Raw genomic sequence first — 15,487 nt, 5'->3', positions numbered from 1 at the left:
TCAGAGCCGGGTGGGAGGGCCTTAGAACAGGGACCGTCAGAGCCGGGTGGGAGGGCCTTAGAACAGGGACCGTCAGAGCCGGGTGGGAGGGCCTTAGAACAGGGACTGTCAGAGCTGGGTGGGAGGGCCTTAGAACAGGGACTGTCAGAGCTGGGTGGGAGGGGCCTTAGAACAGGGGATGTCAGAGTTGAGAGGGCTCTTAAGAAAAAGAATGTCAGGTATTACAGTGTGGTATCAGGAAGGTACTTTAAAATGTAGCAGCTCAAAGCTAGAAGGAATATTAGAACATAGAATCTGAAAGCTGAGAGGCCCCTTAGGACCAGGTGTCCATGCTGGCCATTAGATTGTGAACTCCTTGAAAGTGCCCATAGTTTTTGCCTGTCTTTGAATCCCAGTGCTTGGCACACAGTAGGTGCTTAATAAATGCTAGCTGAGAACTGACTTCGGTCATAGAATGTACAATCAGGACAGAACCTTAGTCTACAGAAGGCCAGACCCGGCAGGGTCCCTAGAACATGGGATGTTAATGCTGGAAGGGCCCTAGTGCACAGACTGTAGAAAGCATCTCAGAACATAATGAAGGGACCGTCGCCTTAGTTACGCCCATCTAGTCCAGCCTTTTCCATTTTACTAATCTGAAAACCATCCCAGATAGTAGGAAGATGGCTTGTCCAGGGTCACCCAGGTTTCCTGCATTTCTAAGCCAGCACTATTTCACCATACCACAATTCCCTTTTGTTTGAGGCCAGAAAAAACAAAAAAGCCAGTCCCCTTTCTGGTTCAGCTTCTGAGGCCCCCGTGCCCCTCTCACCAATGTGCTTGATGATCTGGCTGACGGTGGGCCGGAACAGCTCATTCATGGCTTCGCAGGACATCCTCAGCATGCCCTGGGAGGACCACTTCACAAAGTTCACACTGCAGGGGAAGGATGATGCCAGCGTGAGGGGGACGCCATTCCAGGGGACAGAGGGGGCCTTCTTGTACCCAGCCTTTCCGTGGGAGCCCACCCAGACCCTGACCCTGGGAAGCGAGATAGATGGCACCGAGTCGTCGCTTTGTCTGCCACTGCAGCAGCTGACTTAGGGGAGCGTGAGGGGGAGTGGGCATGGGGAGAGGGTTGGCTCCCACAAAGGCGACCCCATAGTCTTCATCAGTCACCTCTACCCAATTCTGAGGCCGACCCCCCGCCTGCCTGTCATTTAGGATCACAGAAGTAGAGGTCTAAGCTGAGTGGGAGCTTAAAGGAGCTAGCCGAACCTTGTTTTACAGAATGATAAACTGAGGCCCCAGAGGGTCTGTGATTTACCCAAGGTCACAGGTGGCAGAGCTGGGATCAGAACCCAGTTCCTGATTAAATCCAGTGACCAGCCTGCTACTCCTCCTTCTCCTTCCCTCTTCGCTCTCTACCTTTTCCCCAAGATTCTGAGCACATTTCCAACTCTTCCCTCGTCCCCTGCCTTCAGCTGTGCCCAGGGTGAGGAGGTAACGGCCTCCTGGGCCCCTGGCCCCACCTGCTCTTGCGCAAGGCTGTCTCCACGTTGTGACCCCGCTGCTTGCGGTAGAAGTCGATGAAGGAGAAGGGCAGGGAGATGTTGAGGGGACTGGCGCGGTGGGGCCCGGCCGTTCGCTTGCGGGCCTCGAAGGCGATGGTCAGGTCCACCCAGGCCGCTGGACGCTTGGTTTTGAAGGTGGTGATGAAGTCGTCACTGAAGATCCTGCCCAGCAGCTGCTCAAAAGCCAGGTCCACCCCAACTGCCCCATAGGGGCCCCCTGGGGAGGGAAGATTGAGGGAGGGTGTTCTCATCTGCTTGATTCCAAGGGCCGCAGGGAAAGGGAGACTGAGGTGCTGGGTAGTGGAGCCTCTGGCCCGAGAAGGAGGCACAGCCCCTGCCTCAAGCCTCTCCCCACAAATCCTTCCTTGAGCACAGGTGTGGTCACGCCAGGCCTCTGCTCGGTAATCTTCTACTGCCTTTGTGCTGGCCATCTCTTATGCCTTGACCTGACAGGCTTCTTGATTTTCTTCAGTTCTGAGCTCAGACCTTCTCCGTACAGCTCTTCCTGATCCCCCAAATGCTAGTGTACTGCCTCCCTAAATGGTGTGGCATGTGTATATGCATGCACATATGCATATGTATATGCACATGCATAGGGGCTGAACCCATGCTTTCACTGGTAGAAGATTCCTCCTTTTGTTGTTTTCAGTCACGTCTGACTCTTCTTGGCAAAGATCCTGGAGCAGTTTGCCATTTCCTTCTCCAACTCATTTTACAGATGAAGAAATTAAGGTAAACGGGGTGAAATGACTTACCCAGGGTCACACAGCCAGTAAGTGTCTGAGACCAGATTTAACTCAGGAAGATGAGTCTTCCTGATTAGAATGTCAGCTCCTCATTTGTGTCTCTCTTGCCCACATCTATTCTAGCACAATGCCTGGGATACAGTAGGTGCTTAATAAATGCTAGCTGATTGACCTCAATTGATCTGCTGGAAGAGACATATGTAGCTTCTGTCCTGAAGAAGCGCCTGGTCTTATTGGGTGAAGAGATGCTCAGGAATGGGGGAATCACAGAGGCAGGCGGGGAGTGTAGGGGATTTGGGTGGGGTAGGAAGAGCCGTTCTGTCTAGTGAGGATGTGGTTGTAGTACATAGTTTGGCCACGAGAGGGCAGTGTGACCAAAGTACTGGGCAATACTAGGGAGACTAGATGAGTGAGGACTGGGGTTTCCATGGCGCTAACCTGAAGCTTTGTAGAGTTCCTTGAGGGTCCCCAAGGGCTGCTCTATCTGGTGCACGGTCAGGTCCATGGTACCGCCCCCACAATCCGCCACAATGTAGCGGTCACCTGCAGGAAAGGTGTGTCAGAACAGGACGGACGTGCGCAGACACCCCCAAACACGCCCCTGTATACAGGCATGCCTAGAGACACACATGCAAGCCGGCACAGACACACAGCATGCAGACACAGCTGCCTATGGAGACAGATGTGTATTCGCACACAAACACAGGCGCCATGCTGCTTCTCTGCTCACCCTCAATCTCTCTCCCCCCAAAACCAAACCAAATGAAAACAATCAGCCCTAGGTCAAACCGAGAGGGACCTTAGAGCCTAGAATGATAGAGCTAAGAGGAACCTTAAAACACAGAACATCAGTGCTGAGAGGAAACTTAGAGCCTAGAATGAGAGGGATCTTATCCCCTAGAATGATAGAGCTAAGAGGAACCTTAGAGCACAGAATATTAGTGCTGGGAGGAACCGTAGGACCTAGAATGATAGAGCTAAGAGGAACCTTAGAGCACAGAATGTCAGAGCTGGGAGGGAATCTTAGAACAGAGGTTCCTGAACTTATATGACCTACCACCCTCTTTAAAAAAATTTCTCAGTACCCCCCTGGAAATCTACTTTATTTAGCTCTTTGACGATTTTTGAAATGTGCATCATTTCAAAAAATATATATATTTTTAAAAAAATGATGTATCTTCAATTTAATAATTTATTATACATTTGTGGTTTTTTTTCCTGCATTGAAAATTTGAAGATGCAATATTGCCTCATGTAACTGTATGGTATCATATTGCAAACAGTCATTGCATGTATTCCTGCTGATGCATGCTGGGCTTCCCGGCAATGCATCACACGCCCACCTGTCAACATTTGCTAGTTAAGACTTATCGGTGGACTTGACCACTCATTGGTTATAACTTGCATTTTGTGTATTTATTTGGAAAATAACGAAATCGCTATGACTTTAACTGTTATACAACAGATGAAACACGTACAAATGGTTTTTCAAAATTTTCCTATCTTCTTTTCTTTCCTTGTGCTTCCACCTTCTCCTTATTTTTATTCAATGCCCTGCAATTGCACCCGAGGTTACTACTGCCCCCCCCAATCATTCCAGCATCCCCCAGGGGGCAGTATTGCCCACTTTGGGAACCTATGCCTTAGAGCTTAGAATGACGGGAGTTAAGAGGAACAGAATTAGGGAGACTGGCCGAGATAAAAATAATCATTTATGTGATGGTTTCCTGTTTTCAAAGTGATGGAGGTACAATACAACACCCCAGCCACCTCCACCCACCCACACGCACACAAAGACCCACACAGCTAGAGACAATGTCTGGTTCTCAGTTTCTCGTCCCCACTTCCATAGCCTAACCCATCGATGGGGGTCCCTCTGAGATGTTACCTCTATAGCTCTGTTGCCCTAAAGGCTCCCCTGCTTTCTTCACTTCCTGTCCTTTCTAAGGCCCCCCACTCCCATCCTACAATAGGGTTCTGCAATATAAATGTCTCTCCTGCCTCTTTCTCCTCATCCTCTGTTGCCCACTGCCTTGCCTGGGTCCAAGTTCCAGTCCTTCGGACCTGTGGAAAGGTAGAGTCACCTACCCCCGTCCCACCTAGGAATCCTAAGTCTCTGGGTTCTTCCATCCCATCTCCTTGGTGATTCTAGTGGTTGAGACTGTGAACCCTGAGATCCCCCAGGATCTGAATTCCGGATGAATCCTGCCTCTCCCTCCCACAGAGTGGGTGCAGATGTATGTCCCTAGCATAGTATAACCCTCCTTTCGTAGTGTTCCTGGTCCCTAGGGCAGGTGGTCCCCTGTGAGGGGGGTGGGGGGTTGTTCAATGAGGGATAGGGAAGATAGGGATGGAAGTTTCCTTAGGGGGGATGAAAGGGATGTAAGGGAGGAGAGACGGAAGTGTGCGGGTGGAGGCTCCCTTGGGGAGGATATATATGAGGGTGAACTCACCAGTATATTTTTCTCCCCTAGTCAGTGCTTTGGATAAATGTTTGCACAACTGTACCGAGCTGAAAAGCCGGTGTCTATTATAGCCAATAGCCTGAGCCCACGTCCCAGTGTGTGTTTGCCTGTGTTTTCAACAGGCCTAAGCTGGCAGCTTGCTAAGTGCAGGGTGTGAGGTGAGGACTGAGCCCCATGGTGCCCTGTGCTTGGGCCCTGTGTGTGAATGAGGGGTAGCGTAGCTGATATTGAACAGAAATGCCCTCCACACTTGGGATCCCCGTCCTGCTTCCACTCATATCTGCCCAGAGCAGACCAGCCCTCATCCTTCACCAGCTGGGACCTTCCAGCCCTCGCTCAGCCCTGTGGCCTGTCTCTCCCCACTCCCAGACCCTTCCCCGGCTGGCCCCCTCCTACCTGCCTGCATCTCTGCCCACAGCTCTCCGATGCCTGATTCCACCAGGAAGGTACGGCTGTGGCGTGATCTTCGCAGCTGTTCTCTGGCTGGGAGGAAGAGAAGGCAAAGTGAAGGGGGAGTCTAAGGGCTTCCTCCCCCTCCCAAATCCCATCCTCGATAGACCGGGTCACTCATTTCAGCAAAATCTTCTAGTGTCCTTGTCTGTACATACAGCTTAGGGAGCAATTGTCTTCCTCCTGCTGTCGGAATTGGGATTTCAAAAAAGAGGCTGACAAAGTTAAAGGAATGAAGCACAAATGGTGGAATTTTGGACTCGGGTGACATTGGCTTGTTGACTTGGAGCTTGATGTGACCTCAGAGTCATTTAGGTTGATGTCATTTCACAGATGAGGAAACTGAGGCCCAGAGAGATTCAGTGACTTGCCCAAGGTTGTATGAGCTATAGGAAGATGTTCCGAGGGGCAGGGGCCCTTCCTAATGTCCTTCAAATCATGTGGCTCTTTACTTCACCTTTGTGTAGATGGGACTTTGACAGCCTGGTTTCAAAATCCCTTCACTAAATACTGCTTCCCCACCCACCCCCCAAAATCTGGTGAAGATTTTCCCCACCTCCACCGTATCTCCTTTCTACCCAGCCTACTTTTTGGGGGGTCCATTCCTGCAGCCCCCCAAGGACACAACCAACTGTAAAATAAAGGGCTTGGATCTGATGGCCCCCCAACTCCCTTCCAGCTGCCAGTCTATGATTCTGTTTCTCTCCCTGCTCCCTGCCTGGGCTTCCTGTCGGGCAAGTGAACTCCCCAAGCTTACTCCTCAGTGCAGGAAGAGGAAGGCCTGGGAGAACAGCCACCCCCCAGCTCCACCGAGGCTCCTGGTCCCAGCGTCTGGTAGCAAGGCCACAACGGGCCCCCCTTTCTATGCCTAAGATGTTTCTCTGGCCATGATCGGGACAGGGCCTGTGCCCAGAATGCCCTGTGCCCTAGGGGTCCAACTTCACAGAATTATTCTAAGGAATGTTCTATAAATGTGAGTTTTATATGATACATACATATGTATGTACATATATGTATACATGTATGTTTCCAGATAGATGGGGGGCAGATAGGTGGTACAGTGGAGAGTGCCAGCCTGGAGTCAGAAGACTTATCTTTCTGAGTTCAAATCTGGCCTCAGACACTTCCTATGTGTGATCCTGGGTAAGTCACTTAACCCTATTTGCCTCGGTTTCCTTATCTGTAAAATGAACTGATAAACTACTTCAACTATCTTTGCTAAGAAAACCTCCAAGAGAATCACAAAGACACGACTGAAAAAGAATGAATAACAACAATGCAAAGATAACTAGGTAGGGTGTCACTGGTCTGGGAGCTTCCATTCAGGGAACTCCCCATGCAAATAAGATGCACACCAGACAAACTGGATGTCCTCACCAGAGGGAAGGCACTCTCATTGAGAGGGGGTCTGCAAAGATTTCTCGAAGAAAGTCCATCTTAGACTGAGACCCGAAGGAAGCTAAGGGAGGTGGGAGGCAGAGATGGGGAGAGGGAACATTCTAGGCACGGGGGACAGCCAGTGAAAACGGCCAGAGCCGGGAGATGAGGCGTCTTGTTGGAGGAACGACAGAGTCTAGTGTCGCTGGCTTATCGAGTTCACGGTGGGGGGTGTGAGGCATAGGGAGATACGCAGGAGACCAAAGGACAGTGAAAAGAATACTGTCATCTTTTCATATTTTTCCAAGTTCCAGGAACCCTTGAAACTTACCAATGGATCTCAGACCCCCTGCTCTATCTCGAGGGGCCCGGAGAGACTCAGTGGTTTGCCCAAGATCACATACGTCTTTTTTTTAAAAAAAATCTAGTTGGGCAATGGGGTTAAGTGACTTGCCCAGGGTCACACAGCTAGTCAGTGTTATGTGTCTGAGGCCGGATTTGAACTCAGGTTCTCCTGAATCCAGGGCTGGTGCTCTATCCACTGTGCCACCTAGCTGCCTCCACATATGTCAATGTGTGTCAGAATTTGGATTTGAACTCAGGTCTTCTTGACTTGGAAGCTAATAATCAATTCATTGACTATTATTTCGATATCATGATCAATATCAATTCATGATGCCTCTGATGATGTATTTTTATGAACAATAAATCAACTTGGTGGTCAGTACCTGAAAGGGCCAGCAGATGGGGCAGGAGAGCTGAGCTCAAGAAAACAATTCCGGCGTCCCAGGGCTTAGACCGCATTTAGGGTTAGGGTCAGGACTTTGGAGATTCACTCCTGGCTTCTGATTTTAGAGAAAGGGAGCCGAGGTCCACGGAGGTGAAATGATGTGCCTGGCGTTCTCCAGCTTGTTAAGGGGCAGACCTTCGCCCCCATCATGCCTCCCTCCCCGGATGTGCTGTGCCCGCGTGAACTGGGCATCACGGAAAGGGTTAAAAAATAAAACAAAACACGGCTGGGCAGAGCCGATGGAAGGCTCGGTCCCGGATTGGAATCTCTGCTGGTGCAGCTTTGCTCAGTTTTGGATACCTCCGGAAATGGTCCTGCCCTCTCCTCCCTGGGGAGATCTGGGCCCCACACCCAGAATCCAAACAGGTGCTCCTGCTATCTGTGGAGTCCGGATGAGTGCGGACCTCCCCCTCGCCTTGTCTCAGTCAGCTCAGTCCGCCCCAGGAGGCCAGACCATTGGGCTTCTTTCCTTCTGTCCAGGAAAAGGGTCAACAGGGCGAGGTTCCTCTGTCCCCCTTCCCCACCTGAGTTCCCTATGACACAAACCCTAGAGGCCTTGCATCCCCTGCTATGGGAGAGAGCAGTAGCCTTGGGAGTCAAGGCCTGGCTTCCCAGCCCTGCCACTCACTGGCTATGGGCCCGCTGACTGCTCTAATAACAGGAATAATAATAGCTAATGTGGATATAGAGCTTTAAGGGTTACAGAGCCCTCTGTTTTGACTGTCTTACTGGCTCCTTAGGATAGCCCTCCGAGGCAGGTACTATAGATGTCATCCCCATTTGACAGATGAGGAAACTGAGGCTCAGAGAGGTCATATGGTTTGCCCAGTATCACTCATTAAATCTCAGTTTCCCCCTCTGTTAAATGGGGATAATAATAACCTTGTTGCCTACCTGACAGAGTTGTTGTGAGGGGCAGAGAGTGTTTATAAAGAACTGTCATGGTTAAGTCATTTCAGACTCTTTGTGATCCCATTTGGGGTTTTCTTGGCAGAGATGCTGGATATTTGCCATTTCTTTCTCCAGCTCATTTGACAGATGAGGAAACTGAGGCAAACAGGGTGAAGTGACTTGCCAAGGGTCACACAGCTAGTAAGTGTCCGGGGCTGGATTAGAATTCAGGAAGATGAGTTTCTGACTCCAGGCCCAGCACTCTTATCCACCGTACCACCTAGCTGCTCCTTTATAAAGAGCTGGGGGATCACAAATATTTCTGGATTTGGAGTCAGAGGATTTGGGTTCAAATCCTGATTCTGTCACTACCTGTGTGACTCTGGGCAACTCACCTTGCTCTTCTGTGGAAACTGGGCTGCAGTTTCTGCCACATTAGTTAGACCAGATGACCCATAAGGCTCCTTGCATTGCTGGATCTTGGGGTCTACCACAATGCTCTAGAAATGCCAATTGCCAAGCCTAATTAAGCTTCCCTCCCTTCGAGGTGCCAGGCATCACCCTTGAAAGCATCTCTTATCCTTGGTTGTATTAGTCACCAAGTTCTGTATTCAGACTTCTCCAGGTGAAGTCCCCTTTTCCTCCTCTCCATTTCCACGGCCACTCACCATCCCAGTCTAGGGGATGAGGGCTTGGCGCCCTTCTCTCTAGAGATGTGGCAGTTTGTGATATGAGCCCCAGCTCTAGGTTCTCCCCACTTCAATCCAGGTGACTCCCTTTGCACACCTCACCCCTGAGCCAAAACCTCCAAGGGTTTTGGAGTCCTATCAACCACAGAGTATCCTGTTCTTTAGAGGATCGCATGCAAACTTCTTACCATCCCGATGCTGGCATTCTAGGCCTTGAACAATCAGGTCCCAAACTATCAAAACTAGAATGAAGGTAATGAAGGGAAGGTTCAAGGAAGGATGGCCCAGCTTGATCCCGAAATCCTCTCATAACTAATGTCCACCCCTATGATGCTCCAGGCTCTGTAATTGTGACCAATTTTATATTATCTCCACTGATGCTAGTCTGGGTATGTCTGGCTCACCCCTGTCTTCAGCATCAGACCAGGACAGGGATTGTGTTTTCCCAGAATCACAGAATCTATGTTGGAATGGTCCTTAGAAACTATCAAGTCCAACCACCTCATTTTACAAACGAGGAAACTGAGGCACACCATGGTTAAGTGACTTGAAGTCAAATCCCTCTTCCATGTGGGAGCTCTTCAAATACTTCAAGATTGCTATCACAGCCCCCTCCCCACCCCCCAAATCCTCTCTTTTCTAGGCTAAACACCCTGAGTTCCTTTAATTGAACCAGGTATGACAAGGTATGAACCAGGAATGACAAGGTATGAACCAGGTATGACCCATCCACTACAGTGGTCCACTTCTCACATTGGTAAGTTCCCACACTTAAGAAAATGCCTGGGCCATTCATCCTCACTTCTCTCAAGGTTTTGCTCCCAACTCTACGGACTTTTCTACTTTGCTCCATGAATTTACTTTTCTCCTTCCCAATCCCTCTATCCATCTATCTGTCTGTCTATCTGTCTGCCTGTCTACCTGCCTGCCTGCCTGTCTGCCTGCATGCCTGCCTGCCTGCTTGCCTGTCTATCTATCTATCTATGTATCTATCTATCTATCTATATATCTATCTATCTATCTATCTATCTATCTATCTATCTATGTATCTATCTATCTATCTATGTATCTATCTATCTATCTATGTATCTATCTATCTATGTATCTATCTATGTATCTATCTATGTATCTATCTATCTATCTATCTATCTATCTATCTATCTATCTATCTATCTGTCTGTCTGTCTGTCTGTCTGTCTGTCTGTCTGTCTGTCCGTCCGTCTGCCTGTCTGTCTGCCTGCCTGTCAATCTGTCTATCTATCCATCTATCTATCCGTCTATCTATCTGTCTGTCTGTCTGTCTGCCTGCCTGACTGTCCATCTGTCTGTCTATCTATCTATCTATCTATTTATCTATCTATCTATCTATCTATCTATCTATCTATCTATCTATCTATCTATCTATCTATCTATCCATCTATCCATCCGTCTGTCTATCCGTCTGTCTGTCTGCCTGCCTGTCTACCTGCCTGTCTGCCTGCCTGCTGCCTGCCTGTCTGTCTGTCTGTCTTAGATTAGAGCTTTGGGGACATTGTAGATCATTTACTCCAATTCCCTCATTTTCCAGATAAGGAATCTGAAACACAGAAAGGTTAAAAGATGCCCAGCTCACCCTGGTAGCAAGCAGCAAAGCCATCCTTTGATCATGTCTTCCCATTCTGCATTTGTGTAATTGGTTCTTGGAGCCTAGGGTTGGGCTTTACGTTTACTTCTATTAAATTTCACCTCATCAGTTGGTCCCAATGTTCTGGCCTCCCGACGTCTTCTTGGATCCTGACTCTACCACCTTACACGTTAGCCGGCCCTCCTTGCGCTGGCAGACTTGACAAACCAGTGCTTTTTATCGAAGTCATTGGGGAAATTGTGGACAGATCCCCAGCGGCAGAACCTTTGTTTCTGCCCTTTGTTGGACCTGTTCTTACCTTGGCGGAAGCTGGAGTCGATGGAACGCCGCTCGCCCAGGAAGCCGTTGGACACCGGCCGGCAGCTAAGGTCAATGAGCTGGTGGAGACGGAGCTTCCGACAGTAGATGGAAGCCGCTTCAGGCTCTAGGGCTATGAGGAGCTGCTCGGGATCCTCGGGGGACACCAAGCCCGCCTGCAAGGAAGCACTGAAATCTATTAGGCCCGACTTAATCTACAAAAGCCAGTGGTGGGAATCATGTACCAGGTAAAAACAGAGATAGCTAAGGTCAGGGAAGCTGCATTGTGCTTAAAGACACTGTTAATAATGAACAGCAGTCATAGCTATTTAAAATTTAGCAGTTATATAACACTTTAAGGTTGGCAAAATGCTTTATATATTATCTTGTTTGCTCTCTGAGCCCAATAATGAAGCACAGGAACCCCTCATTCCTCCACCAGGGCAGGGCTTGGGCAAGCTGGTGTTTAAGCCCTGGTTCATCTCTTCTTTCTTTGAAGTGTTTTTATTGGTATCTTTTGTTCATATATTACCTTTATTTCAGAATCTATCCTTGCCCCCTCCCCTAGGCAGAGGTCATCCCTTGTAACAAAGAAGAAAAAAATACTAAATAAAAATGCAGTTCAGCCAACCAAGTGACAATACTCCATACCCAGATGTTCTCCCCCTGGGGTAGGAAGGCCCCCCTTTTCCAATGGGCATACACTCCCTCTACCTAGCACCTGCCTTCCCATACTGCCTCTCCTGGGTCCTGTTCTCACACTGCTCTGCTCTGAAGATGTTCGATAATCCAGAGAGGAGAAAGAATCTTAGAATGTTAGAGCTGGAAAGGGACCCTTGAGACGTTGTAGTCCAACCTCCTGGATTCAAATCCAGCCTCAGACATTTACTAGCTGTGTGACCCTGGGCAAGTCACTTAACCCTTTTTGCCTTGGTTTCATCATCTACAAAATGAGCTGGAGAAGGAAATGGCAAACCAGTATCTTTGCCAAGAAGACCCCAAATGGGATCATAAGAGTTAGACATGACTGAAAAATGATGGAGGCCAACTCTCCATTTTACAGCGGAAATTGGGCCCTGGAGAGGGAAAAAGATTGGCCAAGGTCATACCGATAGTGTTTGGAGAGCTAGGACTCCAACCTAGGTCTCCTGACTTCCAGGTCAGGAGGCTTGCATCACACAGCTAACTAAGAGCCAGAGTTGGAATGTGTTGGGTTGGGGCTGGGGTCTCTCCAAGCTAACGTTAGTCCTGAGATGTCTTGTCTTCTCCATCAGGGTAAAGGCCATGTCTTCGCTGTCATATGGAGGGCTTCCTCAGGGCAGGGGTTTCACCCACGTTGAGCAGGCGTTGTCTTCCTGGATGACTACACGCCATTTTGCCTCTGCTCCCTCCTCCTTCCTGCGGGTGACTTGGTTCTCCACCCCTGGATCTCTTAGCTCTGAGGGGAAAGTTTTTGCCTTCTCTTTGATCAGACCCCCAAATCACTTCCTGACAAGGTGCTCCACTCTCTACCACCACGCTGCCCTGTACTCCCTAGCCCCCAGCTTTCCAATCTTTACCCATTAGAATATGAGCTTTTAGAGGGGTGGGACTGTCTTGTTTGCTTCTGTTTGTGTCCCCTTAGCACTATGCCTGGGGCACACAGTAGGTACTTGATAAATCCTTGCTCAGTGGGTCATAAGTCTACTTGTCTATCATCTGTCATCTATGTAATCATTCATCTGTCTATCTCTCTGTCTTTTTAATTCAGAGGCTGCCACCCCAATCAGGGCAGGGTCTGTATCTCCTTCTCAGAACAGGGAGTCTGATAGCAGAGACTGCCTCTTCCATCCAAACGAAAAGTCCTTGAAGACAGGAAGCCCTATCTCTGCCAATAAACTGGGGCCTTTCAGGGGCAAGGGTCATGTGCAGAGGCAGGGGGATGGCTGCAAAGGCCTCTCCCAGTCCTTCCAGGGAGGATCTCTGACTTTCTTTGGAATTCACAACTTCTAATGTTTCTGGGAAAGTTCCAGGCTGAGGGATCTCCTGAATGCCGTTAGGGAGGTGAAGAGTATGGGGGTGGAGGGCGGCTCACTCTGATTAGATCTTCAGCAGAGACTTTCCTCCTGCGGTCCTGGCCCTTTCCGAGCTGAGGCTTCCTTGGAACAATGTGGGAGGAAAAGCCACCAAGAGGCTGAGTCTGCGAGTGCCGGGGTTGGGAGGAGGGGGGTGTTTGTTCTGGCCTGGCTACAGGCAATGTTCTCATCCCTTGGACGGGCCTGAGGCAGAGGCTCTGGGGGAGTACTGAGCCCGGAGGCCCTGGGGCTGAGGCTCTTCTCCGCCGAAGTCTTAACCCTTTCTGGCTCCCAGTGTTTTCCCATCATGGCACAATCAGATCTGGGCCCTGCTCCTGACAGGAGATGCCCAGAAATCCCAGCCTCGCAAGGCTGGACTGGCATGCCTCTTGTGTCCTGAGCCAGACATTCCATCTCTCACCTCTGCGCTCTTGTATGGGCTGTTTCCCTGGCCTAGAACGCTTTCCTTCCTCACCTTCATCTCTTGGAATCCCTAGCTCCTTCCAAATCTCAGCTTAAGCACTGGGAAGCCTGCCTGGCTCCTCCTTGGTGGCTAAAGCTCTCCTCTCCCTTAAAACTGCTTTATTTATTGCTCTGCATATATTTTGTGTTTATCTCAGTACGTCTAGTCTCCCACTAGTATGATGTAAGTTTCTTGAGGACAAGGACTGTCTTTATATCACTAGTGCTTGGTATCCAGTAGATGCTTAATAAATGCATGTAAATAAATGCTGTAAAGCTGTGGGCCTCTGGATGACAGACTGAAGGACCCATCCTCTAGGGATTTCTCCAAACCCTTCCCGATCCTGCTTTTCTCCTTAGCCTGAGTCCCCATTGGGTCCCTGTGGTTATTCCACTCTGATGAAAGGGGGATGGCCTGAGGTTTGGCCTCCCATGGGCTAGCCCCGCAGGATCCCCTCATCCTAGAGTCTGGGGTGTGAGCAACAAAGCCATCAGCTGTCTCTCTGTCTTTTTCTGCCTCTCCTTGCCCACAGGTGCCACCTCTCTGAGAAGACCCTTCCTCTATTCTCTGTACATTCTGCATGTTTGGATGGTTTGCATGCTGTCTCCCTGACCAGATTGTGCGCTCCTGGAGGGCAGGGCCCATTTTCTGCCTTTCTTGTATCTCCAGTGCTCAGTACGGTGCCCGACACATAGTAGGTGCATAATAAATGCCTGTTGACTACGAATGACCGTTCTCCCTCAGGAGGCTATAGATTTTGATTTGGCTCCTCGGCCTGTGCCCTCCCCATCAGAATGGTATTAACACTGCTCTGGTCCCGGAGTCTGGGTTCTAATCTTGACTCTAACTTCAGTGCCTGGCCTACCCTGGGAACATAATTTTTCTTCTTGTCTTCAGTTGAAGGTTCTAGAATTTCTAGACTAGGCTCTCTAAGGTCTTTCCAGCCCTAAGCACTAGTCATTCATTCAGTCAATCAATAAACATTTATTAAGCACCTACTATGTGCCGGGCACTATGCTAAGCATTGGGGATATAAAAAGAGGCAAGAAATAGTCTCTGCTCTCAAGTAGTTTACAATCTAATTCATCCATCTATCCATCCATCCAAGTTTTCATTCAGTAAGCATTTATTAAGTGCTAACTGTGTACAAAGGGTATTTTGGTCTACTACCTCCATTTTTATTGCTCTTCTCTGGACCTTCTTTAGCCCCATTAGGTGTCTCCTATGAAAGTAGAAAGATGTTTCTTCTTCTTCTTCTTCTTCTTTCTTCTTCTTCTTCTTCTTCTTCTTCTTCTTCTTCTTCTTCGGTAAGGCAATTAGGGTTAAGTGACTTGCCCAGGGTCACACAGCTAGTTAAGTGTCAAGTGTCTGAGACCGGATTTAAACTCAGGTCCTTCTGACTCTAGGGCTGGAGCTTTATCCCCTGTGCCATCTAGCTGCCCCCTAGCAAGCTCCTTACATCCTACTCAAGACAGGAAGGGAAATAGAGAGAGAGGAGAGCTCCCTTACCTGTTTGGGGAAGGCAAAACTGGGAAATGGTGGCAGTTTGTTTCTGGAGACCTGTACCTTGCCCTTTACCTTCCCTCCAAGGTGACCCCCCCTACACCTCCAAATGCCTCTTTCCTCCGGACCTCTGTCTTTGCTGAGCATCACCATCTTTGCCAGCCATCGCTGTCTTTGCTGGCCATCACCGTCTTTGCTGAGGGCGTGGCTGGTTAGAATCCCAGAAGGACAGGATGCTGGACTGGCTGAGTCGGGCAGGCTGGCCGTCTAGTTCAGCTGCTTCAGAGGCCGAGCTAGGGGCCATCCAGCGCAAGAGCCTCATTTGCCCCAGGAAGTGACTGTCCCAGGTTGCACAGGAGAGCTGGGATTTGCACCCAGGTCCTCTCATTCCCAAGCCAGCTGTCTTTCTGCTGTGCCATATGGTCCTCTTATTGTACAGGTCCAAGCCCAGAAGGAGTGACTCGCCCAAGGTCTTACAGCTAATAAAAGTTGAGAGTGTGATTTCTCCCTCCACTTACAGACTGAAAAGCCCAGGAGACCCAACCAGAATCCTAGAGACCATGCAGCCCAATTCCTTCATTTTAC

General features: G+C 49.4%; 1 protein-coding gene across 1 annotated transcript in view; it reads right to left on the bottom strand.

Annotated features, from left to right (window-relative positions):
- Positions 1-15,487, bottom strand: part of HSPA12B (heat shock protein family A (Hsp70) member 12B) — a 42,549-nt gene that overhangs the window by 3,730 nt on the left and 23,332 nt on the right. The window contains exons 8-12 of the mRNA XM_021001043.2: positions 10,884-11,058; positions 5,161-5,247; positions 2,738-2,842; positions 1,512-1,770; positions 812-915 (exon numbers count right to left, since the gene is read on the bottom strand). Of these exons, the coding sequence (XP_020856702.1) occupies positions 812-915; positions 1,512-1,770; positions 2,738-2,842; positions 5,161-5,247; positions 10,884-11,058 (730 nt within the window). The remainder of the gene's footprint in view (positions 1-811; positions 916-1,511; positions 1,771-2,737; positions 2,843-5,160; positions 5,248-10,883; positions 11,059-15,487) is intronic.

The sequence above is a fragment of the Phascolarctos cinereus genome, unplaced genomic scaffold (genome assembly GCF_003287225.1).
Source record: "Phascolarctos cinereus isolate Bilbo 61053 unplaced genomic scaffold, phaCin_HiC Scaffold_2;HRSCAF=192, whole genome shotgun sequence".
Lineage (NCBI taxonomy): Eukaryota > Metazoa > Chordata > Mammalia > Diprotodontia > Phascolarctidae > Phascolarctos > Phascolarctos cinereus.
This window is presented reverse-complemented; position numbering and strand designations above follow the sequence as displayed.